Below are 27,779 nucleotides of genomic sequence, written 5' to 3'. Positions count from 1 at the left end.
TCCAGCCGTTTCAGCGTGAAGAAGTAACAAACACTCACTCACAAACTCACTCACTCACTCATAAACTTTCACATTTATAATATTAGTAGGATAATGGCAGAGGCATCTACTAGAGTAGAGAGATTTTTTAATCTCGGCGGGTTCCACTACGATATAATGGTGATGTATGTATTGAATACTCAGATTAAGCGATGATCTGACTCACTCGCTTTCAAACTTTAATTTCATTTGCTGAGTCTAATATTCCGAGAATTTGCTGAACAATGCAATCAATGTGGGCATCAAGAACGCGTCAAAGTAGAGTCAACAAGGCATTGATAAATGCGGCGATAATCGGGGTCGGGCCGCGCCGGGCGCCGCGCGCCGCGGGCGCCCTCCCCGGCGCCGCGCCCTGTTCCCACGCTTCTTGACACCACTTAATTAATAAATGATCCTTCACTAAACGTCTTAATCAAAACATCAATTAGCGACGTTAGTCTTTAATTGACTCAGGGACGTGTTTACCAAACAAATGTTAAATGATTTCTGAACACGAAACGTAACTTTCTTCTCTTGACATCCACATCAAAATATAACAACGAAGGTGTATGATTGATGAGCCCCGACTGTATGCGACTGACGATTTCAATGTTAATTTTGAGTTGTTCATTGGGTTTATTTGTGTAGCACCGAGTAAAGTAGTTTCGGCAAGTCAGTCAAACTGATGGAGGTTAGTGAAACCGAAATCGACACCACGTGAGTCAGCTAAGTGTAGGTTCGACATTAGCGGATGTGAGCGAAGTAAAGGGGAAAGTAAAACTATTTGTTTTTCCTTTTCTTTAAAGCTAGACAATGGCATTCCAGTGAATTATCGGCCTCCTCAACGACGACGCAATCGACAGCTAAAAGTTATTACTTCAATTTCGAAACTCGATTGAGTTACGTTTGAATGTGATAGATAATGAAAGTGATTCGCATCAGCATCGATCTCAAGCGCGGGCCGAGAGCCGCGGTGCGCCCGCGCCGCGGCGCAAAGCTCGCCGTGAATCATCGCCCAATGAACTACCCAATGAAAAACTACGTGACACGCTGCGTACGGTACGTGATGCCGCGCGGAATCGGCTGAACTCAATTAAGTTATGCAACTTGCTTTTGAACCAATTCTGCGAAAGTGTTTTGCAACATAGTTACCCCCTTTCACCCTGCACGTCTTTCTGTTGCATAATGTTATTGAAAGAATCTTATTAGATGCGAACGTGCTCCTGGGCTATCTATACCATGTTTTACATAGGTAGGCATTATACAGGATGTAACATTCCGATCGGTCAGTATGGGAAAGTCTGAAACTATACGACATACGAAGATCTGTTCTTAGGAATCATGTCATCGATTTTAGTAACAAGAAAAACTGCATTCATAGATAAAAAAAAACTTTTACTCAGAACGGGAATCGAACCCGGTTGATTTAAAAAATTAAACTTAATTACATTATTTCTATTTGGATATCGATAGTGTAGGTCATAATCAATAAATGTTACTATGAAACACGATACCTAAAATGAATAAAATGCATAGTACTTATTTCATATTCTTTAATAATGTAAGTTTTATTTTTCAAATCGTCCAGGTTCGATTCCCGAGCTGAGTACAAGTTTTTTTTTAAATGTTTGAATGCAGTTTTTCTTGTTACTAAAATCTATGACATGGTTCCTGAGAACAGATCTTAGTATTATACCTTATAGTTTCAGACTTTCCCATACCTACTGACCGATCTGAATGTTACACCCTGTAGGTATAGGTAGTTGGCCTGATAGTATCATTAGAGTTTTACGTGTAATACATAAATATAAAGGAAGATAGTAATGTACCTACATATTTCAAAACTAAGTCCCGGACAAGGACCAAACAAATAAAATAACTGTCGACAGTACTGAAAGATGAGTGCCCTTGACAAGAGTTGGTAAGGTTCTTAAATGTGGTACGAATTCAATTTACCTACGCATACTTACTACCTACCCGGCGTAGCTACGTAGCGTCGCATTTTGCGTAGAACTGTACGCAGGTATTCACGTAAAAGCATTGTTGACCTTGATCCTAGAAATTTTACCGATGACATAGAATTGTTTTGTAACTCAACAAAGCTATAGCAAGAGCATAGGACCTAAAACTTTGTTATATATGATGTATGACTTAACGTCCATTAGGTATTAGAGACCAATCATCATTTTTAACCGACATCAAAAAAGGAGGAGGTTCTATGTTGCAATGTTTGTATTTATTTATTTTTTTATGTATGTTCACCGATTACTCAGTCAATTGTGGACCGATTTTCAAAATTGTTAATTTATTCGAAAAAGTACCTACTCTATTGAGGTGGTTCCATAGTCACCAAGTCAAGATCTGATGATGGGATTCTAGGGAAATCGAGGGCAAACCTTAAATTTTATGGGCACACCTATCGCGATTTTGTCATTTTTAGCATTAAGATAAGCATTTACATTCAGAACGTATCATTTGGTAAACTGGACCTGATGAAGAAGACCGCAGATGACCAATGGAACTCGTCAAAGCTAAGAATGCTCGCTCGTCTATAAACGATCATGATTAATATGCGACTAAGAAGAAACTTTAAGTTAATGATTCTTTCGAACTAATCTGATGCTGAAGCCAGAAGGTAGGCAACGGAACTCTGTTATAAAACAGCGTCACTAAGCCGTGTTTGGGCTTAATGGAATCGTTGTGAGATGTACTTTGGCTACGAATCACTAAAAAGTGAGAAATACAGATTTTTTTTAATAAAAAAGTAAAACTGACTCCAAAAAAAAATTGGAACCGACTACAAAACCATTGAAAATATTTTTCGAGGTACCTACTAGCTCGAAGTCGGTGACTCAGCATGACACAGCAGGAGGGATGGAAACCCATAGTATGTAGCTTATGTGAGGTAGACGAATATAGTTACACTCCTGCTGGCTCGTGCTGAGTCACCGACTTCGAGCTAGTAAGTACCTAGAAAAATATTTTCGAGGGTTTTGTAGTCGGTTCCATTTTTTGTTATTTTTTTATTTTTTTGGAGTCGGTTTAACTTTTTTGTTAAAAATTATTAACAAGCTTTTATAAGGTCGACCTGTATGTAACTAACTATGTAATGGAATCTAAGGTAACTAATGTAACCATCTTCCAAGGGTTGTAGCTGTATGTAGTTCTGATGACAATACAATAATTGGTACTGTCGAACTGATCTGAAAATGGAGCCAGAAGATATGAACTGGAACTTCATGATGGAAAATCGTGTCATAATACTTAGCTGTTTTGGATTTCTCAGAAAAGTCTTGTAAAATATTTCGTTATCAAAGACCAAAAAATAAATTAATAGTTTAAAAACCACTAGAAAAACACGCTTTTATAAATGCACTTAAAAACAAAAAATAAATTATGGATCTTTCAAGTTGTCTCTATTTCTGGGCTGAAGTGTAAACTATGTGCTTTTAATTATTTATAATATTTGATTGTTAACAACACTTTCTTGTTACCAATACTAATACTAACTTACTGTTCCAGCGCCCCACGCTTTTACAATCAAATATTATAATTAAAAGCACATAGTTTACACTTCAGCCCAGAAATAGAGACAACTTGAACGATCCCTAATTTTTTTCTTGTTTTTACGTGCATTTATAAAAGCGTGTTTTTCTAGTGTTTTTTATTAGGGTTCTGTACCTAAAAAAGTAAAAATGGAACCCTTATAGGATCACTTTGTTGTCCGTCTGTATGTCAAAACCTTTTTTTCTCGGGAACGCACCTAATATATTTTTTTGATTACAATCTTATTTCATTCGAAAGCTATGGTTTATTTCAACACTCGCTCCGTAGATCAAGGTGGCGTTCGGTTGTGGTACACGCGTGAACTACGGTGCACGAGGCCCTGACTTCGAATCCTTGAATAGTAATAACGTTTTTTTTGTTTTTTATTTATTTTCTTTTTCCATTGTGTTAAATATTTTTAATGTTGTTTTATCCCAAAAAAAAAACATTGTCAGGACAAATTTTGAAGAAAAAAACAATCAGGTACAACGGGAAAAATCCTCGAGACTTCATCAACGATCTATTTACAAACAAATTTAACAAACAAGATTAAATTATAACTTGTTAATGGATTTTGATAAAATTTACATGGGATTATATCTGAAGTAGGTATTAAGTATATCCTTTTAACTAAAAATACTTAACTTTTCCAAGTCAGTTTTAAATAGCTAACAGTTATGTGGTGCCAAATTAAAAATATAAGCCTGAATTAATAATCTGGTAAGTAACTAAAGTAAATGAAAACTAAAAAAAAAACAGTGGCTAAGTTTATCTTAAAATATTTACATGAACAGTCACCATCCATCAAATATTTCGGAGCGGCTAAGATGGTCAAAAATATCGATACATGAACTCTAAAATCTTAATAATAGAGTGCATGTACCGATATTTTTGCCCACATTGGCCGCTCCCTATTTAAAGATAAACTTAGCTACTGTTTTTTTTTAGTTTTCATTAACTTTGATGCTGACTTTTGAAAGTATGCTTAGACATAAGTAGGTGTAGTTTTATACTACAAGTACTTAAATATTTTTAAGGAATAGTAAGTAGGTACATAGTAAAATAATTGATTCATTTACCTATGTCTAGATTCAACAAGCAATATTCCAATTGACAATTACAAAAAGTTAGTTTAAATAGTGATTTAAATATGAAATTGATCATTCATTGCTTAATTGATTGAGTTTGTACTGGTAAATACCTACATAAATGTAACGTCATCCACATGCAACCCTTAGTTAGTACAACTGTTGTAATGCAATAAATAAAAGTATATTTTATTATTTTTACTGTATAGAAAATCAAATCAGAGTTAGCAAATCAAGTATGTAGTAGGTATATATGTACCTACGTACTTAAATCCGTCTGCCCTCGTGCCCTCGACCAAATCTTAAAAACTACAGCAAAAAAACGCGACAAAATCTACATTACATGCTCCTCCTCTCATTCACTCAAATGTTGATTAGTAGAGATCCATTTAATATATAAGTTTAATATTTATCTTAAAATCTATCAATTGTGTTTGTTTCATTATTTTTTCTGATACATACTCGTACATATCAAAACTAAATAGCAATTGTAAATCCGCCCGCCCTCGCGCCCTCGAGGAAACTTACAGGGAAATGCGCCGGCGCGGCCGAACGCAGCACGGCGAATAGCGCCACGATCACTATATCAACTCTCGTCGCCATGGTTGCGCACTGTCATTGCACTCCGACTCTTCGCGAACTGATCTTGGCGGCCCTTGCACTACTTTATAAACTGGCACTCTGAAGCGTCATGCAGGTGCTTTGAATATCTGAAGAGCGCGATGCACCGTGCGAGCCGCGGACCGAACCGTTGTTATGCCGCGATTAGAGCGCGTACACTTATGCGGCGCCAGCTACCGAATAAGCATCGCGAGCCCCCAGTGAACACCGTTCGCACCTCTGAGAGAAAGTCGAAGGAAAGTGCACATTTTGGCTGTCAAGACACCGCCCACGCTCGTCCCGGGGGAGCACTGCGACACTTATCCGTCACTTCATGGAAGATGGTTTTCAATTTCATTGATCATCACGGAATCATAAAGCTTTTAATCGAAATAATGCGTCTCTGAATCAACCATCCAACCATGTCAAAATTATTGTGTAAAGGACTAGCTATCCAGTCATTAAAAAGTAACTGAGAGGTAAAATCACCCCTGCTATTGTGTTAATTAGTAGTGCAATATTATTTTTAGAAATATAACAAAAAATACCTAAATCATCTGCAAGTGTTAACCATCGCTTATGATTATTAGCATGAGCTGACACATCGTCAGAATTATTGACAGCGTGCGATACGATAACAAGTAAAGTCAACTTGACCTCTTTTACAAACAAAGGTGGTACAAGCGAGCGCTGCGTTAGTGCCTACAATTAAGCTACTGAATACGCGGAAATTTTAAATTTAAGCAGGTACAGTCGAACAAATTGAATCATGACCCATAAAAGGTTCCACAACTTTTTAATAATCAAGGACCCCGGACCTAAAGTATAGAAAATGTGGTTTCAGTTAAATATCCTGAGATTTTGATTATGTTATAAGATTTCAAAGTCCTGAACAAAAGTCTCTAAGGGTGACCTCTGTTTCCGAGTCCCTTTCTGGGTTTAGTTTAGTGTTTAGAGACTTTTGTTCAGGACTTTGAAATCTATAACATATCAAAACCACAGGAAACCTGAAACCGCATACTTTAGGTCCAGGGTCCTTCCACTATGATTTCCTTGACAAATGTATGAGATGTCAACATGACATTAGTAGAGCAAAGGTTTCACCCTGGGTCATGATTCAATTTGCTCGACTGTATACTCTAACGAAGTGGGTCGGACTTGGTAAAATACCAAGTACCTACGGATTTTTATACATAGGTACTAGGTACCTGAGTACCTATTATTAAGGTTAATATCCACGTAAAAAGCATAGAAAGGTCATCATTATTTTAGTTTCTAAACATCAATTACACGCAATTCCAACGACAAACACAAAATCGCGTGTGGTCCACTTGTGGTAAGTGTGTTGGAAAGTACCTAATCAAACAAAGCTACTAACGAACTGCCAAATGACCAAATTAAATTTCGCAAATGGCACTTCGGGTAGATAAGTGCTTCTAAGAAAAACTATATTATGTTAGGACCATTTTCGTTCAGTGGCAATGTGTACTTTTAGCGGTAGCGGTATCCGAGTCGGATCCACGCCTTAACAGTGAGTAAATAAAAATTCAAGGTAGTTATGACGATTAAAGTTCATTAATATTTGTGGGTAGTTTTGTTTAAGAAAAAATAGTGGGTACTTGGGAGTTACAGTGACAAATCAAAACGTTTGTTTTGGTTTGTTAGTTTAACATCTGGTAGCATGGTGTACGGTTTTGTTGCTCTGAAGATGAGCTCTGGTCGAGTTCGAAACGCGTCAGTGTAATGTGGTGGTAGTGATAGATGGGTTTGTGTGATTTGTGTGTGTTCTTAGAGTGTGGAGGTGGAGGAACTGCATGAACACGCATGTTGCATAAATGTGTAGCTATCATAATAAGGTCGCGGGTGAGCAAAGTAATTGTTTTAGTTCATTAGAAGTTTGAGATTTTCACGGCTCCAAGGGGTAGCTAACAGACCTCTACATGACAGGTACACAACAACATGATCCGACTGAGGTATTAAACCCTTAAAATAGATACCTACATAAATAAATAATTAGTTAAATAGCTCCTGTCTAATATAGGTACCTTAAATAGGTATTTAGATTCACGGTGCAATAAGCTTTTCTAGAATTACATTATGTAGTTGAAAGGGACTACTCCAAAACGTAGGTAGATCTTTCTAATATAAGTATAAAATTCTCGTATCACAATGTTTGTGACCAAACTCCTCCGAAACGGCTTGACCGATTTTTATGGAATTCTGAAAGGTCTGAAAATAGGACGTAAACTATTTTTCATACTTCTACGCGGGCGGAGTCGCGGGCAGCGGCTAGTATTTTATGTAAAATATGTTTTGTATTAAACTATTACAATTTATTTTTTTATAATACTACTCACTGTGCCTAATTAATTCAAAAATGGGTACCTCTATGACTAACATGATGACTCATTCCGGGGAATGCCGAAACCTCACTCCGTCTTGTGCCAAACTAGTACAGTCGAAGTCAAGATATCTTTAAGTACACTTTAGTAAAAAACTAAACTTACTTACTTACTTTAAACTTGTCTTTGTATGTCTTCTGACAATTTTATACAAAACTTCAAATACGATGTTACAGCGAGAAGGTATAGATAGTGCCACGAGAGTTGAAGTGAATGATTACACATACAACATAACATTATAACATGTCGTGTAATGACAGCAGGATTTTGACATTTACTCGTTCATTTCATTCACTCTCCTTTTGTGCAATCAGCAATTTATTAGCTGTGTGTGTAATCATTCACTCCAACTCTCGTGGCACTACCTATAGTTAAAAGAATAAACATAATGTCTTTGATCTCGACCGTACATAAGTATTTACTTTTGCCAGGTACCGAACACAAATAATCGCTGCATTTTATTTCAATCATTATTTTTCAATATTTTTTTTCATCATATCGGTCTACATAGTCCCACTGCTGAGCACAGGCCTGCTCTCACAATGAGAGAGCTTGGGCCGTAGTTTCCACGCGGGCCCAGTGCGGATTGGGAACTTCAAGACTACTTTAAAAGTACCTATTTATAATTTTTCCATGTAGAGATACCGGAAGGCTTTGGTGATAGAATACCTACTTATTTATAATATTTCATGTGATACTGACATATATACTTAATATGAAAACATTAATTTCAAGCTATTTCGAATACTTTGTCTTAACCATGTTATTGTTTAGATCAGAAAAGTTAAAGTTCAATCACACTAGCGCACCTTTGTTTTGCAGCGTGTTATGCTCCACTGTTAGAGTACACATACAAGTTGTGAAGAGTAGAAGCTTTAGTAGTAAGACAGCTCATAATAAGGAGACGGGTACACTCTCTGGCACTTACCTAATGATCTAATGTTTTTTACAAAACATGGGCTCTATTCACCTCTATCTCCTGTCATTTCTCTCACATAGCCCAACTTATTATTACCATTTCTGAGACAACGTATTTGTGAACGTTTCAAGTACTCGTATTATATGAATCGTGTCGGAGGGGACACTTCGATTATTTAATCCATATGATCAGACGTTAATTTGAAGCTCGAGGAAGCGAAGGATTCAGATGAAAAGAAGAATCCCTGGTTAAGCCGAGGGTTTCAAGGCGCCTGCAGACGCTAACTAGTCTTATCGAGCAAAACACACAAATTTTCACCTCACTATATACACTTTTTGGGTGCACTAGTGCACTACCGTTATATTTGTTTCTTCCTAATTTTGTAAATTAACTGGCAACCTTAATAATTTAATATAACCTAACCAACGAAAAGTTGGAAAACCGAAAACCGCCTGACATTGTACACAGACACACATAGCGTTCAAACTCATAACTAAAAACAGATATTTTGCATATATTTTTAATGTGGCTTGAACATTTCCGATTTCAAAGAAAAAATTAGATCTGCCAAAAAAAAAAAACACACATCAAATCACACACACACACACACACACACACAGAGAGAGAGAGAAGAGAGAGAGAGACAAGACGAAGAAAGAGAGAAACAAAGGGGTTCTTCTCATAACCCAGGCGTCGGGGGAAAAAACAGAAAAAAATTAATTTATTAATAATTGCTGATAGGGACGAGTGGCGGCTTTGCCTTTGCCCAGCAGTGGGACACTTTAACAGGCTAAAAAAAAAAGAATAAGATATAAATATAAACTGCATTAAAATACACAATTTCTAGTAAATATCGCACGTTAACATCAAAAAATTGTGCTCATAATCTTTGCCCAGCAGTGCACTTTAACAGGCTTACTGCATTAAAATACACAATTTCTAGTAAATATCGCACGTTAACATCAAAATTGTATAATCTTTGCTCTTACTTCACCTTGCGGTAACATTATTTAATTTTTTGTTTTATCATGCTTTATAATACAGATCTGTTATGTTATGTCTACTTCCAGCGATGACATTCTGTACATTCGATATTACTTATTGATAAAATAATCAAGTTGCGCTTACATTGTAACCTTGAGACAAGTAAGGCATCGAAGTAAACTTTGCGGCGCTTTGGGACTGAAATACTTTACAGAATTACGGAAGCGGTCGTAAAGTGGTTGCCGATGCCGATAATCCGCTCTCGAGGCTTAGCGTAACCATTCCCGAACTCATAACTCTTGACGTGCCCACGCTACTGATACCAATGATGTACCATACCAATATTCATTTATCGGTTCACGCGTTCACGGTTCTTTATATGAAAGCAGATAACCACGTCCAAACTGCCCGTATGGTTTTTATCAACGTGCAGCCAAGGGCTCGTGACTCATGAGAATGTATAAACACAAACAAAGAATAAGGAGAGCATTAGCCCCCTGTACAAAATATTTTTGGGTCACTCGGGACGGGACAAACATTATTTTTTATTGTATGGAAAAGCCGGTAAGGTTTGTTAGCACACTAATTACAATGCGGCTTTGAGTCCGCGGTGAATTGAAGTAACGGTGCCAAGACCCTTTGTCATAAATTCTGAGGTTTCATTTTCGATGATTAATAAAATTCGGTAACCTGAATAATTTGACACTGTTCCAAATTTATATAATATGTTATAGTTATGAATTACAATTTTGTTTAGAGTTCCGTGATGCTAACAAGGAACCCTGATAGTTCCCCGTTCAAGGTACCCTGATAGTAGGTATAAAACATTCAGTGCTAGAAAGTTGTAATTTTGCATTTAAATATTTTATTTATTTATTACTTACGCGGATAAAAATGGTTAAATACGTTATGAAAAAATATTTTACGATTTAGGGGAGGCCCCCCACACGTAACCTGATATTTTCTTTCGTATAAAACCACGTTGGGTATCGTTGGGTACACCTTTTTAAATACTTAATTAGGTTTGCAAAAATCGTTTTTCGATTTAGGGATCCGTTGGCGTTCAGATGCATCCTCAGATAAACCGTTCCGAGGAAATACTTACACAATACGAGTAGCACATAAATTTAAGTAATTACTTAAACGCAGTTATTTATGTCTAGTAAGTACACTCACTAGTCGGGGGGGCAGTGGACACCGGCGCCGGCAGTGGATTGCGACCATTGAATAGTAATGAGCAGAAACAGCTATACAGTCCTTCCTACATTTTATTAGGTGGGCACAGGGCGTCTGCGTTATTCGCACATTTACGTCTGAGCGTACCGAGCGTCAAGCACGTCATCCCCTGGAATACTTTACAAAATAACTTAATACACCCGTTAAATTCAAAAGTGAAATTAAGAAGAAAACTTATTCCGAGTCGCCGGAGAGCGCTCTCTCGCATACACATGTGCGGTGATTCACTGCTGAAAAAAAAAACATACCGAGGGACGGCGGAGAACGCGAGTGACGCAGTGTCTGAGAGTCATTGATCCCGAAACGCTCCCGGAGTGTCGACGCGGCGCCATGTCCGCTGCGCCCGCGCGCGCGCTCTTGCCGCTGCTGCCGCCGCTCGCGCTCGCGGCCGGCCTCGCGTGCGTCGCCGGCGCCGCTGCCCTCGCGGACTGCGCCCTCCTCTCCGCACTGCTGGGCCGGACGGCAAACGGTATATTTTATATCCCTTAAACACGATAACTGTTATTACCTTTTACGTTCATGAATTCAAAATAACTTAACTGTTTTTAGGTCTGTATGCAATCATAATACAGTTAGCGGTTGCCGATCTGCTCCTCCTCGTGACCACATTAGGACCAGAAATATGGTCCCAAAACAACAGGTCATGGATTTTTGGGAATAGCGCTTGTGTTGTGCATCAAGGATTAAATGTGTTTGCGACGACGTTGTCTTTATATTTGGTTACAACTATAGCGTTACATGCTATTGCTACAGTTAACCTCGAAGAAAAAGCAGTCAATCGAAAATCAAAGAAAGCTGATCAGGATGAAGACGAAGAAATAAGATCATCGCGCCACAGTCTTGTAGCGACCAGCAGCGACTCGTCTACGCCTCCTCGTACAATGAATGTGGACTACCGCCGGCTCACTGATAGTAAAATATTAGTCACTCGGCCATCTCTGTTCGTTTGGGTACTGTCGGCATCCTTAAGCGTACCTGAATTCACCTTAGCTTCATCGGTTCATTTTGAAAATGGCATATTTATATGCACTTTGGTCGATTCGAATCACAAATTCTACATGCGTTCGTTGATTGCGTTATTCAACTTGTTTCTGCCTATGTTCATTATGTCTATCGCATTTGCATTAATAGTTGTAAAACTAAAGGCTCGTAAAAGACTTCGTGAAATTAGTGATGAACTGGTGCCCTCGTTAAAATTGTCTCTATGTTTAATTATTGTGTGTATAGTGTTGTGTATCCCTCGTTCAATTGTAGATGCTTACTCAGTGTATTCTGCGTCAAATGACTACGACGCGGACTCTCTTTTAGAGTCGGTGCTCCGCAACCGGCCGAGTGATACCATTGTGGCTGTAAACCTAGCGTTAAGTGGCGCTTACTTAGCAGCAACACTAATACGACCTATATTGTGCATAACGTTATTGCCTAGTCTAAGGACAAAGTTCACTTTCAATTTTCGAAATGATATTGAAATTGTTTGAAAAATAAATGTGATAATGATAATAAGTGTTTTCCATTGTCAAACTTATAGTAGTCGAGGCACGTCGAGGTAACTGAATCATGTATGTACCAGGGACTTAGGTGGGAGGACCTTGTGCAAGGCCGCCCGGATTTCTTGCTCGCTAATCCTGCCGTGAAGCAGCAGTGCTTGCATTGTTGTGTTTCGGCGTGGAGAGTAAGACAGCCGGTGAAATTACTGGCACTTGAGGTATTCCATCTTAGGCATCTAGGTTGGTAACGCATCTGCAATACCCCTGGTGTTGCAGATGTTTATGAGCGGTGGTGATCTCTTACCATCAGGAGACCCACTTGCTCGTTTGCCATCCAGTCGAATAAAAAAAAAGGGAACCTTTGTGCTACTAACTAATGTCATGTTGACATCCCATGCTCCTAATATTTGCCAAAGAAATCATAGCGAAATGGATAATTAAAATACTCCGCCCTCGTACTTACGTGATTCAGTTTTTCTTACTGTACCTAGTTTATACTAGTTTGGCTTTGAAACATCAACTTGTACTGAATAAGTTAAAGTAAAGACTGATGACAAAAAAAAACTTAAAACTTCCTTTTACATTAACTAACGGTAGTAGTAAGTGATTGTTCATTAAGTAGTATTAAATTAGTGCCCATATTTATTATCAGATACATAGATAAGTCTACATTTCTACAAGCAACACAAATGTAGGTAATGGTGTCATTTTAAACACCTAGTGTCTAGGCCACCTAGACAGTGGCTGGGTACAGTGTCAGTGTGGTAGTGTCTAGATACCACTAAATAGCCGCTATTTTTAGCCATAATTATACACAAAGGCTTTTAGACAAGCTTGTAGTTATGGTTGGTTCGTTCGATACAGGAAGTGTAAACAAGTGTCTGCGTTTTGTGCGGCTCGCCTTGATAATTCCTACGCATTTCTGTTCTTTACAACACAAACAAGATTTGTCTTAGTGGCTCTACACTTCGTTTATTGTTATCTGGGCACAGAAGTGCCACCGCCAAGTTGAGTGCAAAGCAAACTGCCGTGTTTTCTTGAAGTACTTATTTTGGCGTATTTTCGCGATTCTGTCTAGCACATTGTGTTAGAGTAAAATGCCATATACATCGCACAACACTTAACTTAGTGGACATTCCATGATGCGTGTGCGCATCATATCGTAATTATAATTATTAAAATAAGCTCTCTGACTTAGTTTAAGTCAAAGTGTAAATGTAGAGCTTGTAAACAAACAAAAGCTGTACAGTCCTAAAACCGCCCATATGCCTTGGTCGTCGACATTTTCTTCTTTGAGATCTGATGTGATCACAAAATGCCTAATTGAAGTCTCTTTTCAAGAAATGTTAGTGTTAGATATTATTTATCAGGTCATTTAATCTACACTGCTCTAAATAAAAAAATCTAGGAGTATTTATTTAAGTAGAGAACTGTATGTGGAGTAGGCTGGTACGTCGTTCGTTAGAAATCTTAATTATGTATGATATAACTACGTTACGTTAGGTACTTATATATACTCACCTACTCTTTCTACCTAGCGAGCGACTAACAAAGACAAACCTATCAGTTTTTTCTTAGATATTTTTTTTATTCCACTGGATGGCAAACCAGCCATTGGGTCTCCTGATGGTAAGAGATCACCACCGCCCATAGACACCTGCAACACCAGGGGGATTGCAGATGCGTTGCCAACCTAGAGGCCTAAGATGGAATACTTCAAGTGCCAGTAATTTCACCGGCTCTCCCAGCCGAAACACAACAGTGCAAGCAATGCTATTTCACGGCAGGATTAGCGAGCAAGATGGTGGTAGCAATCCGGGCGGACCTTGCACAAGGTCCTAGGTGTCACCTGCGGCATTTATTGGACAGCCTGGCTTGCGTTTAGGAAAAAAAAGTTAGTAATACGTTTAATAATACAATAAGACGATTTAAACCAACGATGTATGTAGGTATTATTTTACTGAGCTACCTATACGAAAATAAATAATGTCTAAGTTCAGAAATCTGTTTTAATCGTAGGTTAAGTCATAGCAGAGGCGTCTTTACCTATAGTGCAGGGTGTGCGTTGCACACGGGCGCAGCGGTGTTAGGGGCGCCGGCCGTGGCACTTTGTTTGTACCCACTCCATTTTGACCGCGCTCTTCCTAGATGGCGCTAAAATAATAATTGCACACGGGCGCTACATGGGCTAAAGACGCCGCTGAGTCATAGTGTTGTTAAGTACCGTAAACATTAAAATTTAAACATTTGTAATACTTACAGCTTTTTACTGTATTTACCGAGTTGGGTACGTACCTACTCCAAAAATATTCATCCCACAATACCAGTGCCAGTAAGTAGGCGTATAGGTACTTATGACACTAAGGGCAGCTTGCCTGGAGCCTGGAGCTAATAATACTGCAATGAGCATCATAAAATCTATCTGTCAAAAGTCTGCAGTAATGGGTAATTTTGTATGAAGGGTGGGCCAAATTTTGTGCCGCTGAGTATACCTACGAGTAAATCGTTAAATCTGCCTTAGAATTGGGGTTTCCACATACTTTTAACACTGCTTAATCTTGAGTTAGCAGCCAATTCGGAGTTATATCGTAGGTATAGATAACTAACTATACCTACAGACCGCAAAAGCGTGAAAGTGCGTCTTTTGAATTCAATTTGGGACTATTTTAGAAGAGGCTCTAGTAGGTAAACCTTAAATAATAGCGTATAAAAAATGCGTGTGGAGCCTCGCATATACTAGGATAAAGTTGCGTGCCTACTAAAATATACCTACGAATAGACAAAATAAACGAATAGGACCCCATATTCTATCCTATCCGAATTATATCCTACTTTGTTATTTTTAAATTTTGTAAATAAAAAAGTTTGTAAATATTTTTAGATGTTTGTTACTCAATCACGCAATAACGATTCATCAGATTTGGATAAAATTTGGTACACAGTTAGTTCATATTTATAACCTGGATTAGATAGACACATAGGATACTTCTTATCCCGGAAAACTGCAGTTTCTGCGAGATAGCGATAAACGAATTATTTGCAGACGAAATCGCGAATAACAGAGCAGCTAGTAGGTATACTATAATGACATGTACATTCCATGCATATCATTTAGCTGTCTGATTGAACGGAAACAAAGTAACGGTGCAATACTTTTTTGGAGGTTCCTTCCGGCAGACACCTTTTTAATATTACCTATAGGATGGTAAAAATGAGAGCCTCATTAACAGTTACTTGTATGTAAGCTAATAGCGCTAACAGGGCAAAGGAAGAATCGTCTGAGCGATCTTTCTACCACGTTCCATCCTGTCTGGTTGTTTATTGGGAACTGCTGCCTCAAACTCTGGTGTAGTGACGAATCTTCCTGGTTTTCAATGCGTTATGCGGCCCGTCCCTTCAACTCCGGCCGGCGACTCTACCCAAAAAAAATATGTACGTACATAATATTATGATAAAGGTCTCCGTCCTAAAAGTATCTCTAGACTAGTCATATCATATAGGGCCTGTTTCACCAAACTGACGCATAAATGTGATGCCGTCTCCGTCTATTCGAACAAAACAAACAGACGGCATCACATTTTATCCGTCAAATAAATTTTATCGGTGGATGGTGAAACAGGGGGTAGGGCGATGATATTAACTTTTTTTTAAATTAAATACAAAAGTCCACATCAATGAACTAAAATAATTATTTGCTCACCCGTGACCCTGTGATAGCTCCTCTATGCAACAAATGTGTGTTCATGCAGCTCCTCCACCTCCACACTGAACACGCACAAATTACACAAACCCAACTATTACCTACCTACAAATTTTGTATGGATGAATTTTGTTTGGATGTATGTTCGTTACTCTTTCACGCAAAAACTAGTGAACGGATTAGAATGAAATTTGGCATACAGTTAATATATACCCTGGATTAACATATAGGCATCGACTTTATATGGTTATAAAGTCGAAGCATAGAGGCTACTTTTTACCCCGATATTCCGACGGGATGGAAATAAAATCTTGAAATAACAAGCGCTGGGCTTCGTCATGAAATTAGGCAGGTATGTAGGTAGCTGGCCGTCTGGAATAACACATAGGCTGCTTTTCATTCCGATATTCCCACGGGATAGGGATAAAATCTCGAAATAACAACCGCTGGTCTTAGTTATGAAATTTGGTATGTAGGTAGCTGGATGTCTGGAATAACAGATAAGCTACTATTTATTCCGATATTCCCACGGGATAGGGATAAAATCTTGAAATTTCAACCGCTGGGTTTAGAGTCATGAAATGTACAGTTGTTCTTAACACAACCTCAATGAAGATCACGATATACATTTTGGGATTTCCCAGGGGAATTTTGTAAAATCCCATAATTTCAATTGTAACTACCAGATCGAGTAGTTTACGCGTGCGAAGCCGGGGGTAAGGGTAAACTCTAGTATTATGATATATGCCTTGATTGTTGATTTTAACGACTGGCTGATCAATGGCTGACTGTGAAGCTTAATTTAAGTACTTTATTATTCTTTGCTCTTTATTTATTCATCGCAATATAACATTTAGACTCTGGCCAGCGAAAGCTGTCCACGAGAAACCGCGGCAATTAAAAAAACCTGCCAAGAGCGTGTCGTACACGCCCAAAATAGGGTTCCGTAGCCATTACGAAAAAAATAAGTAATATTTTTCTAAGGATTTCATATTTTATACGGAATCTACATAAGTACCAAATTTTTTTTTTTTATTCAACCGGATGGCAAACGAGCAAGTGGGTCTTCTGATGATAAGAGATCACCACCGCCCATAGACACCTGCAACACCAGGGGGATTGCAGATGCGTTGCCAACCTAGAGGCCTAAGATGGGATACCTCAAGTGCCAGTAATTTCGCCGGCTGTCTTACTCTCCATGCCGAAACCGATTTCATGACTCTTAAGCCCAGCGGTTGTTATTTCGAGATTTTATCCCTATCCCGTGGGAATATCGAAATGAAAAGCAGTCTATGTGTTATTCCAGACGGCCAGCTACCTACATACCAAATTTCATGACTAAGCCCAGCGGTTGCTATTTCAAGATTTTATTTCCATTCCGTAGGAATATCGGGATAAAAAGTAACCAATATGCATCGACTTTATAACAATATAAAGTCGATGCCTATATGTTAATCCAGGTTATATATTACCTGTATGCCAAATTTCATCCATATCCGTTCAATAGTTTTTGCGTGAAAGAGTAACGAACATACATCCATCCATCCATAAAAAATTTCGCGTTTATAATATTAGTGCTAGTGGGATTGAACTTGGCACTCATTTCATTTGTTTTCATTGGCATTATTACTACGGAACCCTACACAGCGAGCGGGCCGACACGCATTTAGCCGGTTTCTTTAACTATTAATATTATTAAGCTTAAGCATAGGATTAAAGGATTGCATAGGGCATATGATTGCTAATTCTACCGCCAATAATGATGATCTGTAATCCCACAAAGCTCACCAAACGTTTCTGGACACTTGCTCTTAGCGCAAGTGAAGTCTTACACTACACTAAACTACACTTAGGAAGTAGTGTCTCCGGAACGACCGGATGAGAAATAGGCGGCTTCAACGGCTTCCAGGTGGAATGCTACAACAATGCAGTGCGTTATACTATCTAGTGAATAACGACGAAGGTTGAATATAATTTTACCACTTCTCATGCTCGTAAACTTCGTGACTTCGTATTTATGCTGGATCTAAGTGACATATTAACGCATGCGCTGTGGAACCAATAACCAGAAGTTGAATCGATTCCCGCCTATCCAAACCCACCCCCACCAAATACAATACTGCTTGGTGCATGCAGCCTGCTCCGCCCGCCATACTTTTATAATGAAAAGGCAAATATGGTTCGGGTATGCGAAATTTCGTAATCTACTTTAGCATGTGGAAATGCGCAATCTTCGATATGCAATGTATCACGGACTGCTGCAGAGGACTTCTTTAAGTAGATCAAACAACATTTGCAATGAAATTAAAAATGTGGAATGCTGCAGATATATATACAGAAGTTCTACGCAACAACACGCCCACCGCAAACTCAAAGACTGAAACATTCAGACAAACATCTTTGGGGTTAATAGGTGGCGGTTTATTTTTCATTTGGTTCTAAAACTAAAGTGTATTTAATACAAAAGTTTATTGGTGAAAACATGAAAAATATAATAGATCAATGGCTGATAAAATGCAGCAGAAATGTTACAATTAAATGTCCATCACTAGACTATTTTGCTAATAAATGCCTGAAAAATCAGAATGCTATTAATCAGTGATGGGCACAACAAAATGGTTAATGTCAACAACAATTAGTTTTTTAGGTAATAATTAAAACTTCAGGACATCACAAACCACATAAGACACTAACAAGTTTTTTGTGCCCTTACTTTAATACAGCCATTACAGTTTGTGGGTTGATTATGAAATCTAACTAGGGTCACTGGGCGCACTTTAACAAACTTTTAAAATAACATTCACCATCATAAACTCCATTTCACTGCGGACATGCGGCGAAAGGAATGTATCATTGGGGGCCGACCAAGCTGTTTAGTTTTAATAATATGAAAGGAAAACACTTTTAACTTAAGAAACCGTAATTTTAATAACTTAAGTTATAAATATTTATATTCATCAGGTCAGCTCGATATCTGTAATCCAGTGTAAATACAGAAATACAAAACCGTCAAAGATGACACATAACATTTAGACGGAACGTGAAGGTCCGCTGCGAACGACATTTAACATTTTTTTACAAGCGACGGCTCGCTGCGGCGGCGGGTGGTCCGCCCCGCGCGGCGTTCTCGAATGTTACTCGTTTTCTTATAAACACCGATGAGAACATTTGGATGCTGGGGAGGGCGCGCTGCGCGGGATTAGTTGTCGCCGCCCTCGGCGGGCTCGTCGCCGTCGCCCTGCGTGTCCGACGTCCACAGCGTCAGGTTGTCTCGCAGCAGCTGCATGATCAGCGTCGAATCCTTGTAAGAGTCTTCATTCAATGTGTCGAGTTCCGCGATCGCGTCATCGAACGCCTGTAACACAACACGCATGTTAGTCTCACCACACTCGCCTTCAAAATTTGTCACTTCAAACAACAGAACTGCACTTATTCATTATCTTATTTCAATAAAAAACAGAACACTGATACTGGCTGGGTCGAGGATTAAGAGGTTAATTGCTTTTAACATGGTCATGCTAAAATACATTAATTAGTCTTTCACTCAATTTTATACAGTTGATTCTTGCAAGTCCATGCAGATAAAATGAAATTCTTTCTTTCGCTTAGTAGTTCCAGTTAGTAATGAGTTATGAAACCGACGTCATCACACTGCAAATCAACGTGTTCAGTTAAAAAACCTGTTTAGCTAAGTGGCACGCTCGCGCAGGGGAGTTGATAATCTCGTAATAAAAGACTGAAAAGTTGAGTGCGAGACCGAGCCGGATAGGATGTGTTGGTTGCATTTTGGCTTTGGCAATGTCGAACGCCTCCTGGTAGGCCTTCTGCGAGTCCTCCACGACGGCTGCGGACAAGCGAGCACGCATTACATCGGATCTACCTCGTGCCAGCCAGCACAGCGCCTATGCATAACTGACACTAATAATGACCTGTTTGGCGAGCTGACACGCTTTGTCTGGTGAATTTAATATCTCATAATAGAAGACGGAGAAATTTAACGCCAGACCCAGCCTGATTGGGTGTGTGGGCTGCATTTTCGCCTTGCTGATCTCGAAAGCATCCTGGTAAGCTTTCTGTGAATCCTCTACAACAGCTGTAATATAAATTAAAATTTACAAAAGGCTTCATTTATAGATTACTTTTAGGGAACCTGACCAAGGTAGTTTTATAGTTAATCTATGCCTTAGAAGCAATGCTTTTTACTATTAAGGAAAAGACTGAAAGCAGCTTTAAAATGGGGTGTTGCTTTGTGCTCTGAAACTTACTATTTCTGGTTTCTCCTGTGGCCACTTCTGCGAGGTACCTGTAGTAATCACCCTTCATTTTTAGGTAAAATACTTTACTTTCTGGATTACTAGCTTTAGGAATTAAATGTTTATCAAGTAAACCCTGCAACAAGAAAAAAAAACAATACTGATATGCTTCAACTTACAAATCAATTCTAGTAAATAGCCAAAAAGTCAATTCCGAGAAACAAGTTCCTTAATTTTTCTCCGTTAAGGTATAATAAGAATAAGATATTGACTATGGATTGGTGCTAAAGTAACTTTTAATGTGATGGTAAAATAAAATATGAACGCTTATAATATTGGGACAGGGCAACGAACGAGAACGGGATAGGAGCGCGCGCAGTGACGCGGCGCAATACGTCACCGCGCCCGCGCCCCGCGCCGCCTCCCCCGCGCGCGCCCGTAACGCCCATCATCCACGAGCACCGGCCGCGAAGGAAATGACCACGACAACTTGTCGCTTGCATCACCCCTCGAATTGGCGACGCGCAAATGACGTCACCCGCGTAGGCGACGGCTCGACCTAATCCTACTCAATTTCGGAACAAATTCCGTAACAGCCGCTAATTGGCAGACGTGATGAACAATATTCTCGGAATTGAAATCTTGAAGTTGCCGAAATGTTAATGAAATCTGAAAGTAAATCGGTCTCGGAGTAAATTCTTACCAGAACGTCGTAGCATATTTCTCTCAGCTCCTTTTCTACTTTAACCCTATATTCCTTAGCCATCTGTTGTTTTCTTTCCGATCCTTCGGTTTTCTGTTCAATGGAGGAGATGACTCGCCATGAGGAGCGGCGAGCGCCGACGACGTTCTTGTAGGCGACGGAGAGCAGGTTCCGCTCTTCGTTGCTGAGCTCGACGCCGGTCTCCGTAACCTCCTTCATCGCGGCCGCCATGTCGTCGTACCGCTCCGCCTGCTCCGCCAGCTTGGCGCGCTGCACCAGTTCCTCCTTGTCGACGGACATCGTGGACGATCAAGAGGATGCTTTACTGATGCCCCTGCAATCAAGTACGAGTCTAGTTCAACTACCTCCAATTACTACGATTCGTTCCGCGGAAAAAGATTTGATCGTTCAGAAAGACTAATCGTTAGGCGTCACTTTCGCCGAAGCGAATCGCAGTTAGGGTATTTGTCATCATAGAATGCAGAAGCACCTTGATTAGAGGCCCCGAGCGCACTGGCGCAATGTGAAAACTCAGCAGCTCAAAGAGCGACCCCTCACGCCAAACGCGACATCGACGCGGCGTCCGCACGGTTCGACAGCATCTCACAGACTCGAGGTGAACAAGGCACGCGCCACCGCTCGGCCACCGCCACTGCGCCACCGGTATTGATCCGCCGACGCGGGATAAACACTCCAGACGAAATACGACTAGCGCGACGACTGCACACACCCCTCGCCCTCCCTGCGCGCCCGCCCGCCCGCTGCCTGCACCGCGCCCGTCGCCCCGGCGCCTGCCTACCCAACATGCCTCCTCTGCCTCTATGTACCATTCTAACCTGTACCTACTTTATATTTCACCCCATACCTTTGTTGCCAGGCTATATTACTAAACACCAATTTTGATGCAAAATTATGGGACTGATGGACATTTAAATTGAGGTGTTCCCCAGGATTGGGTAGAATCACAGGGTTTATTTCTAAATCTATCTAGAAACATTCTATCAAGAAATCAATCACAATGAATGGCACAAAACCATATGCATAGTTTGATAGTTTTGAAACCTCTTAAATACCTAATAACTGCTGATGACATTTGCCAAACAGGTTTATCAGTATAAGTGATAAGTAAATCAGTAACAAATTTTCAAACAAATGACATTTCAACTAATAGTTCTGACAAAATGAGGGAGTTTTTGATTTGCCCCATCAACAAATACCTAGTATAAGGAAAACCTTGTCTGTATCCCAATTTTCTGATTTGCCTAATGGTTGACTGAAAGAGTCGATGTTCATCTTTAGAATACTAAAAAAATAATGCATGCAATGAAGATCAAATAAATTATAATGTCTGTCAATAATCAAATTTAAAATTACATATATAATCCTAACCTAAATATATTTTCTATTTACAGTGAATTTTGTTAACAGAACCACATCTGATCAGATAGTTTGGTGAGAGATCAGAATTGATTTCACCTACACTTGTATTCCCACTTAATTTATTCCATAAAATATTATTTTCAATTTTAATTTTATGGGTCTAATTGAATATACCTAACTACATCACAGAAGGCAATTTCGCATCCTATGAGTCAGTGTTATGAAATGACAGTATCAAAATGCAGTGAACAATGGAGATGGACATAACTATATAATATTGAAGGGATTGGGCAATGAAACTTAAGTATTGTAAAATACGTTAAAGAACTAAGTAATGGGGTGGTTATTCCATCTAACGATTCTAACGACATTTTGCCTTTAAAATCTATGGGGAAATCGTAACCAAGCAGGTAAAAAGGAAATTATACTGGAAATATGATGTGATGAAAACTAGTAATGCGTCAGAGTTGCTGCGAATTTAAATAAAGTGGTGTATTAGATGGGCGATGGATGGCATAATGCGTGCTGCGTCTCCGCACAACGCCTCAATGTCACGCACGTGTCCATTTCGACGAGCGAGAAAAGGGCCGCGGCCCACAGCTTCAATACAGGTATGTAGGTAACGTAGTACCAAGCTCTGCCTGACAACCTTTACTAGTTACACAACGGAAACTCGATTGCGATGAATCATTCAGGACAGCAAAAGGCCACACACAGTAATTAAAAATGAACTGACCGATTACTTCTCTAGTTTACACTCTTAGCAACTCGGGTGACGTTAATTCGTTATCGAATCGACATTGATAACGGCACGACTACGCACGGTGAAATTACGACGCACTAGTGTGAGCACTGGTTAAGGTTACGTCTGTGGAAAGTTCAATACTCCTACTCGATATAAAACGAAATTTAAATCGATCTTCTACAATCCTTCCTAAACGTGAATAATCTCATCAACGAGATTTGTACTTCAGTTTACTTGAAGACTCCAAAAATATAATTAGACTTCAGAAGCATGTACACGGGCCAATTTTCAACTTACGGGTAATTTCAAGACACTTACAACTTTAACTCCGCACACAGCAATTACAGAATCAAATTTAAGTAAAACTAATGGAATCTCATAATTGAGTATAAAATTTGGAATGATAGCTAACCGCGCCGCGGAATCGTGTCGCCGGTTCTGGCAAAATGGCTGCAAGGGGCACTCCTTCTATGCGTCACAGTCACATTTGGAGATGTAAATTTCCAACATGGACACTTTCCGTACATATATAACACATATTATGATAAGCACTCGATAAAAATTTAATGCACTTACTTGTTGGAAGGGAAAAAAGTAATAAAAACAGCAAATTGCTGGACAATATCAGTTTTTCTCTTGCGGCGAACGATACACTACACTGACGGCGGCGGGGCCAGAGGGGAAACAAAAAACGGAACAGGGTTCTCAACGCAAGACGGCCATTTTGAAATGTCTATAAAGGAAGTTGTTAGTCTGAGCGGGAATTTTAAATAGTTGATTTTAAATAATGTTACTTCGTTGGCAGACCACTTCATAATAAACATAATTTACATAAATGTGATATTTATGCTAGAAAGAATACAAACAATATATAAACAAGCAAAATAATCAATTTTTTATGATTTTTTATTAACTTAATTAATGTTAAATCATGAGACAGAACTCGAAACAAGCAATAATTTTAAGGTTAAATCCAGTTAAATCGCTGTCAGATAAACGTATTTAATATTTTTTTCTTGCATAAATAAATAAAATATTATTTTTTATCCATATCGAAGTCTGTTCTAGACATTAGTTAAACCGCTTGAACTCAATCAGTTACTTCCGAATTTATCTTCATCTTCTTAAAAGGTAAAGGCGAAAAGCCACACAAAAAGTCTTTTTTAATGTTTTAAACCTATATTGTTTATGAAATTCTGTTGAAAGAACTGATAGATAAGTATCTATTCAGCTAGCAAATCAGTTTGAAATCGTAGGAATCAGAAACTTCGAAAAATTGCATTTAGAATTGTCGAGTTAACCCTGAAAATAATGAGAAAAATATGACTAGCATTTATCACTTTGATTGACAATGGTCGGTCACGTCACTGTCAAAATTTTGACAGTAAATTTTTGTTTACCACGTGCGTGCATTGCATCTTCGCTCATTCTTCTTTCTTTTTGTATGAAGTTGTAAAACGTGGTAGTTGTACCAAGTCTTCTTCTATTATACCAAATTAGTGGAAATATAAAAAAGTGCTAGAAGCACAAAATGCCTAAGTCAAAAAGAGATAAAAAAGGTAAAATGGGGTTATATTCGCTCGTTAACTGCTATTTATTGTTTATAAATGACTGATTTTTACTGCTACAGTAATATGATAGACTAGAGTTTACCCGCGGCTTCGCACGCGTAAATCATAAAATATTGCAGTTGAATTGAAATTCCGGGATTATTAAATTCTCGTGGGAATTCCCTAAAATTAGCGGTTGTTATTTCGAGGTATTATCCCAATTCCGTGGGAATATCGGGATAAAAAGTATTCTATGTTTTAATCCCGGTTGTAAACTAACTTTTTGCCAAATTTCATCCAAATCCGTCTATTCGTTTCAGCCTAAAGAAGTAAGAAACATACTCACTCACACACAAACTTTCACATTTATAATATTAGTAGGATAAACATTACAATGAAATAAGAATTTCAGATAATATTAGTGTATTTCAATACAGAAATCGCTAATACTATTTACTTATTCTTTATTATGCAATTGGGCCTTGAATTCAAATACTTTATTTTTATAATTTCCAGTATCACTTACAAAAACAAACAAGAAAGGACTTCAACTTAAACAAAAAACTATTGAAGAAATCAGAAATTGCTTGACGAAATATGAACATATATTTCTATTTACGGTGGATAATATGAGAAATGCAAAACTGAAAGATTTACGTCATGAATGGAAAGACTCAAGGTTCTTTTTTGGAAAAAATAAAGTAATGGCAATTGCTCTAGGAAGGACTAAAAGTGATGAAATAGAAGATCAACTCAATCTGGTAAGATTCATTACATTAATGAATGTTTCACTTTAGTTATGCAGTTTTAAAAGTTTTTTTCTAAATGTATGGAATGTATTTTTTATGGAAATCATCAAGATTGTTACTATTTTGTCATGGATCACTCTTTGTTTACTTCTGGACAAAGTTTGTTTGACGAAACTACAGACATCTACAAGCGGCCTTAGCTTACATTCATTCTTATTGATTTAAGATATTATTATTGAACTTAGAAATTTAGGATTTTTCAACTTGTCTAAGTTGATTAGGTTATTTTATATTAATATTGACCATTGTCTTACCTGATGAGTAAAAAAATTAGCTAAAAATATAGGTAATCTAAAAAAAGTACCTCAAACTGTTTATTGTTATTATTTTTCAGCTATCAAAAAAAATTAAGGGTCAATGTGGATTGCTAATGACAAACAGAGATGTTGTGGATGTCCTGCAGTGGTTCAATGACTTCAGTGAAGCTGAGTATGCCCGTTCAGGCAACATCGCCACCCGGGATGTGATATTGCCACAAGGACCCCTTGAAGACTTCTCACACACTATAGAGCCACATTTAAGAAAACTAGGATTGCCCACAGCCCTTGAAAGGGGTGTTGTGACTTTAATCAAGGAATACCAGGTACACCATAACATTTACGATAGACATATTCATAATGCCACTGGCAAAAATCTTTCCTGTTGAAGCTCTCTTTCACTAACAGGTCAAATAAAAAAAAAATTAAGTGGAAATATTACTCTCTACAAATGATTAGAACAGGTATAGTCAACCATGAAATTTCTACCACCCTAAGTTCTATTTCAGTTGTATGGCTAAAACATTCCTTATTATTTTCACCTTTAAAGTTAATGTAACAAATGAGCTTAATTGTTTTTTCAGTTGGGTACTATTGTATCCAATGTATTTTGCATTGCTATTCTGGTATAAAACATGTGGTACCTACCACCTACATATTTTGGAATCGTTTAGTAGATTATATATAATTATTATCACTTGACTTGCATAATTTTCGAGGCAATAATTATTCAGCTTTCTCTGCTCAAATAACAATAAAATAATAATTTGAATTATTTTAGGTTTGCAAGGAGGGTGCTGTACTAACACCGGAACAAGCTAGTGTATTGAAACTACTTGGTATACAACTAGCAACATTCAAAGTGGCCATTAAATGCCACTGGTCCAAAGGCAAGGGATTCCACAAAGATATTGATGGGCCAAGCGATAATGAAGATGAAGAAGATGAGAAGGAAGAAAATATGGAGGATGAAGACATGGAGGCAGATGAAACATAAGTGATCCAAAGATACACAAATGACCATAGCAAAATTTATTATTTGAGTCCAAAGGATTCTACTGTATAAAATATAGTTGTGGTTTATGTCTGTCTGTAGGATACTTGGTTTTATGAAATTATAATTAGTGTTTATAATGTTTTAATGTTTTTTTAATTATGGAACCAATCTATCACACCTATTTTTTTAAATGCATGATAACGATTTTTTAAATGAAGATGTTCGTTTCACCTGCAACTTGCAATAAGTATTGAACGCAACATCATTAATGGCATCACCATCAATCCTATCAATACCTACATCTCCTGAAGTCAGTCTGAACCAAAATATTTTAGATCAGCCAGCAGGCATAATATTCTTCACTATGTTTCAAGGCATAGTTACAGAAGTCTGACCTTAGTCCGTGCGTCATTGCATGAAAATTTCAGCAACACAATGTTGCCGTCGTCGCATGTCGTCGCTCACATGAATAGTTAAATTGCTACCTAGTCAAGAACTGGCGGTATTATCTTACCTATTAATAATCTTCATAGCTTCACCTCGGTCGACGTAATTACCTATGTCACAAAACTTATCATAGTATCGCACGGATATATTACCCACATTTCTATAGCGTTTAGTGCTGAAACGCAGATACGCGTGAGAAAGCTTTACCCAACGCAAAAACTTGCAACATTGTAAACTTGCGGATTCATTTAAGTGTCCTAGATGTGCGTAAATAGAAGTAACCATTCTACATTATTTGGGTTAGTTATCAATGCATTGACAAACTTACTGTTGCGTGTAAACAGATGAACACCTGCGCTGCGGACGACTCGCTTGCTCGTTTTATTATCCTGTTTCTTGTTTTTTTTTTGAAATTCATACTTGCAAAATTCTTTACAAAGGAACTACCAACAATTTTTTCCTAGCTTCTTTGCTATCACACGCACAAGCCAGCCCTCATCCCATAGATATACATTACATTACATAGTGTAATCTATATCTGTGTGCATAGTGACCAAACTGTCACACAGACTACTCAAAATGTTACTGTGTTTAAAACATTTAAAAATTATTCCAAAAAATTTAACTGACTAAAAAAAAACCATGAAAATATTTTTCT

General features: G+C 38.3%; 3 protein-coding genes and 1 pseudogene across 9 annotated transcripts in view; 2 read left to right on the top strand and 2 right to left on the bottom strand.

Moving 5' to 3' along the window:
• Nucleotides 1-5,410, bottom strand: part of LOC141438178 (A disintegrin and metalloproteinase with thrombospondin motifs adt-2-like) — a 40,016-nt gene extending 34,606 nt beyond the window's left edge. For both annotated transcript variants that reach the window (XR_012452458.1, XM_074101918.1), the window contains exon 1: nucleotides 5,181-5,410. Coding sequence is in view for 1 of the 2 variants with exons in the window: in XM_074101918.1 (XP_073958019.1) it covers nucleotides 5,181-5,255 (75 nt within the window). In the remaining variant the exon portion in view is untranslated. The remainder of the gene's footprint in view (nucleotides 1-5,180) is intronic.
• A 5,411-nt stretch (nucleotides 5,411-10,821) lies between these two features.
• LOC141437697 (uncharacterized) lies at nucleotides 10,822-13,703 on the top strand (annotated as a pseudogene).
• A 4,729-nt stretch (nucleotides 13,704-18,432) lies between these two features.
• 14-3-3zeta (tyrosine 3-monooxygenase/tryptophan 5-monooxygenase activation protein zeta) lies at nucleotides 18,433-23,754 on the bottom strand. Of its 6 annotated transcripts, none has more exons than XM_074102067.1 (5): nucleotides 23,638-23,754; nucleotides 20,937-21,270; nucleotides 20,246-20,369; nucleotides 19,661-19,824; nucleotides 18,433-19,335 (listed from the first exon to the last, which is right to left on the bottom strand). In XM_074102067.1, the coding sequence occupies exons 2-5, from the start codon at nucleotides 21,234-21,236 to the stop codon at nucleotides 19,180-19,182; spliced, it is 744 nt and encodes a 247-aa protein (XP_073958168.1). In that variant the 5' UTR covers nucleotides 21,237-21,270; nucleotides 23,638-23,754; the 3' UTR covers nucleotides 18,433-19,179. The 6 variants fall into 6 exon arrangements, with proteins under 6 accessions (XP_073958168.1, XP_073958163.1, XP_073958165.1 ...); XM_074102062.1 differs by lacking the exon at nucleotides 19,661-19,824 and adding an exon at nucleotides 19,910-20,073 and having other exon boundaries at nucleotides 23,638-23,752; XM_074102064.1 differs by lacking the exons at nucleotides 19,661-19,824; nucleotides 23,638-23,754 and adding exons at nucleotides 19,910-20,073; nucleotides 23,359-23,512.
• A 756-nt stretch (nucleotides 23,755-24,510) lies between these two features.
• Nucleotides 24,511-26,815, top strand: RpLP0-like (ribosomal protein LP0-like). Its single transcript, XM_074102061.1, has 4 exons — nucleotides 24,511-24,620; nucleotides 25,128-25,372; nucleotides 25,755-26,003; nucleotides 26,459-26,815. Exons 1-4 carry the CDS (start codon nucleotides 24,593-24,595, stop codon nucleotides 26,672-26,674), a joined length of 738 nt encoding a protein of 245 aa, XP_073958162.1. The 5' UTR covers nucleotides 24,511-24,592; the 3' UTR covers nucleotides 26,675-26,815.
• Nucleotides 26,816-27,779: the final 964 nt, after the last annotated feature.

The sequence above is a fragment of the Choristoneura fumiferana genome, chromosome 18 (genome assembly GCF_025370935.1).
Source record: "Choristoneura fumiferana chromosome 18, NRCan_CFum_1, whole genome shotgun sequence".
NCBI classification, from domain to species: domain Eukaryota; kingdom Metazoa; phylum Arthropoda; class Insecta; order Lepidoptera; family Tortricidae; genus Choristoneura; species Choristoneura fumiferana.
Note: the sequence above shows the minus strand (reverse complement) of the source record. Positions and strands in the feature narration are given on the sequence as shown.

Bases quoted from the DNA above. Each gene is read 5' to 3' on its own strand.
- 14-3-3zeta (XM_074102067.1), bottom strand. From the start codon at position 21,236: ATGTCCGTCGACAAGGAGGAACTGGTGCAGCGCGCCAAGCTGGCGGAG. The intron at 20,370-20,936 runs GTAAGAATTTAC...TTCTTGTTGCAG, and splicing joins AAATATGCTACGACGTTCTG to GGTTTACTTGATAAACATTT. The intron at 19,336-19,660 runs GTTTTTTAACTG...GTTGTGTTACAG, and splicing joins CGTGCCACTTAGCTAAACAG to GCGTTCGATGACGCGATCGC.
- RpLP0-like (XM_074102061.1), top strand. From the start codon at position 24,593: ATGCCTAAGTCAAAAAGAGATAAAAAAG. The intron at 25,373-25,754 runs GTAAGATTCATT...ATTATTTTTCAG, and splicing joins TAGAAGATCAACTCAATCTG to CTATCAAAAAAAATTAAGGG. The intron at 26,004-26,458 runs GTACACCATAAC...GAATTATTTTAG, and splicing joins CTTTAATCAAGGAATACCAG to GTTTGCAAGGAGGGTGCTGT.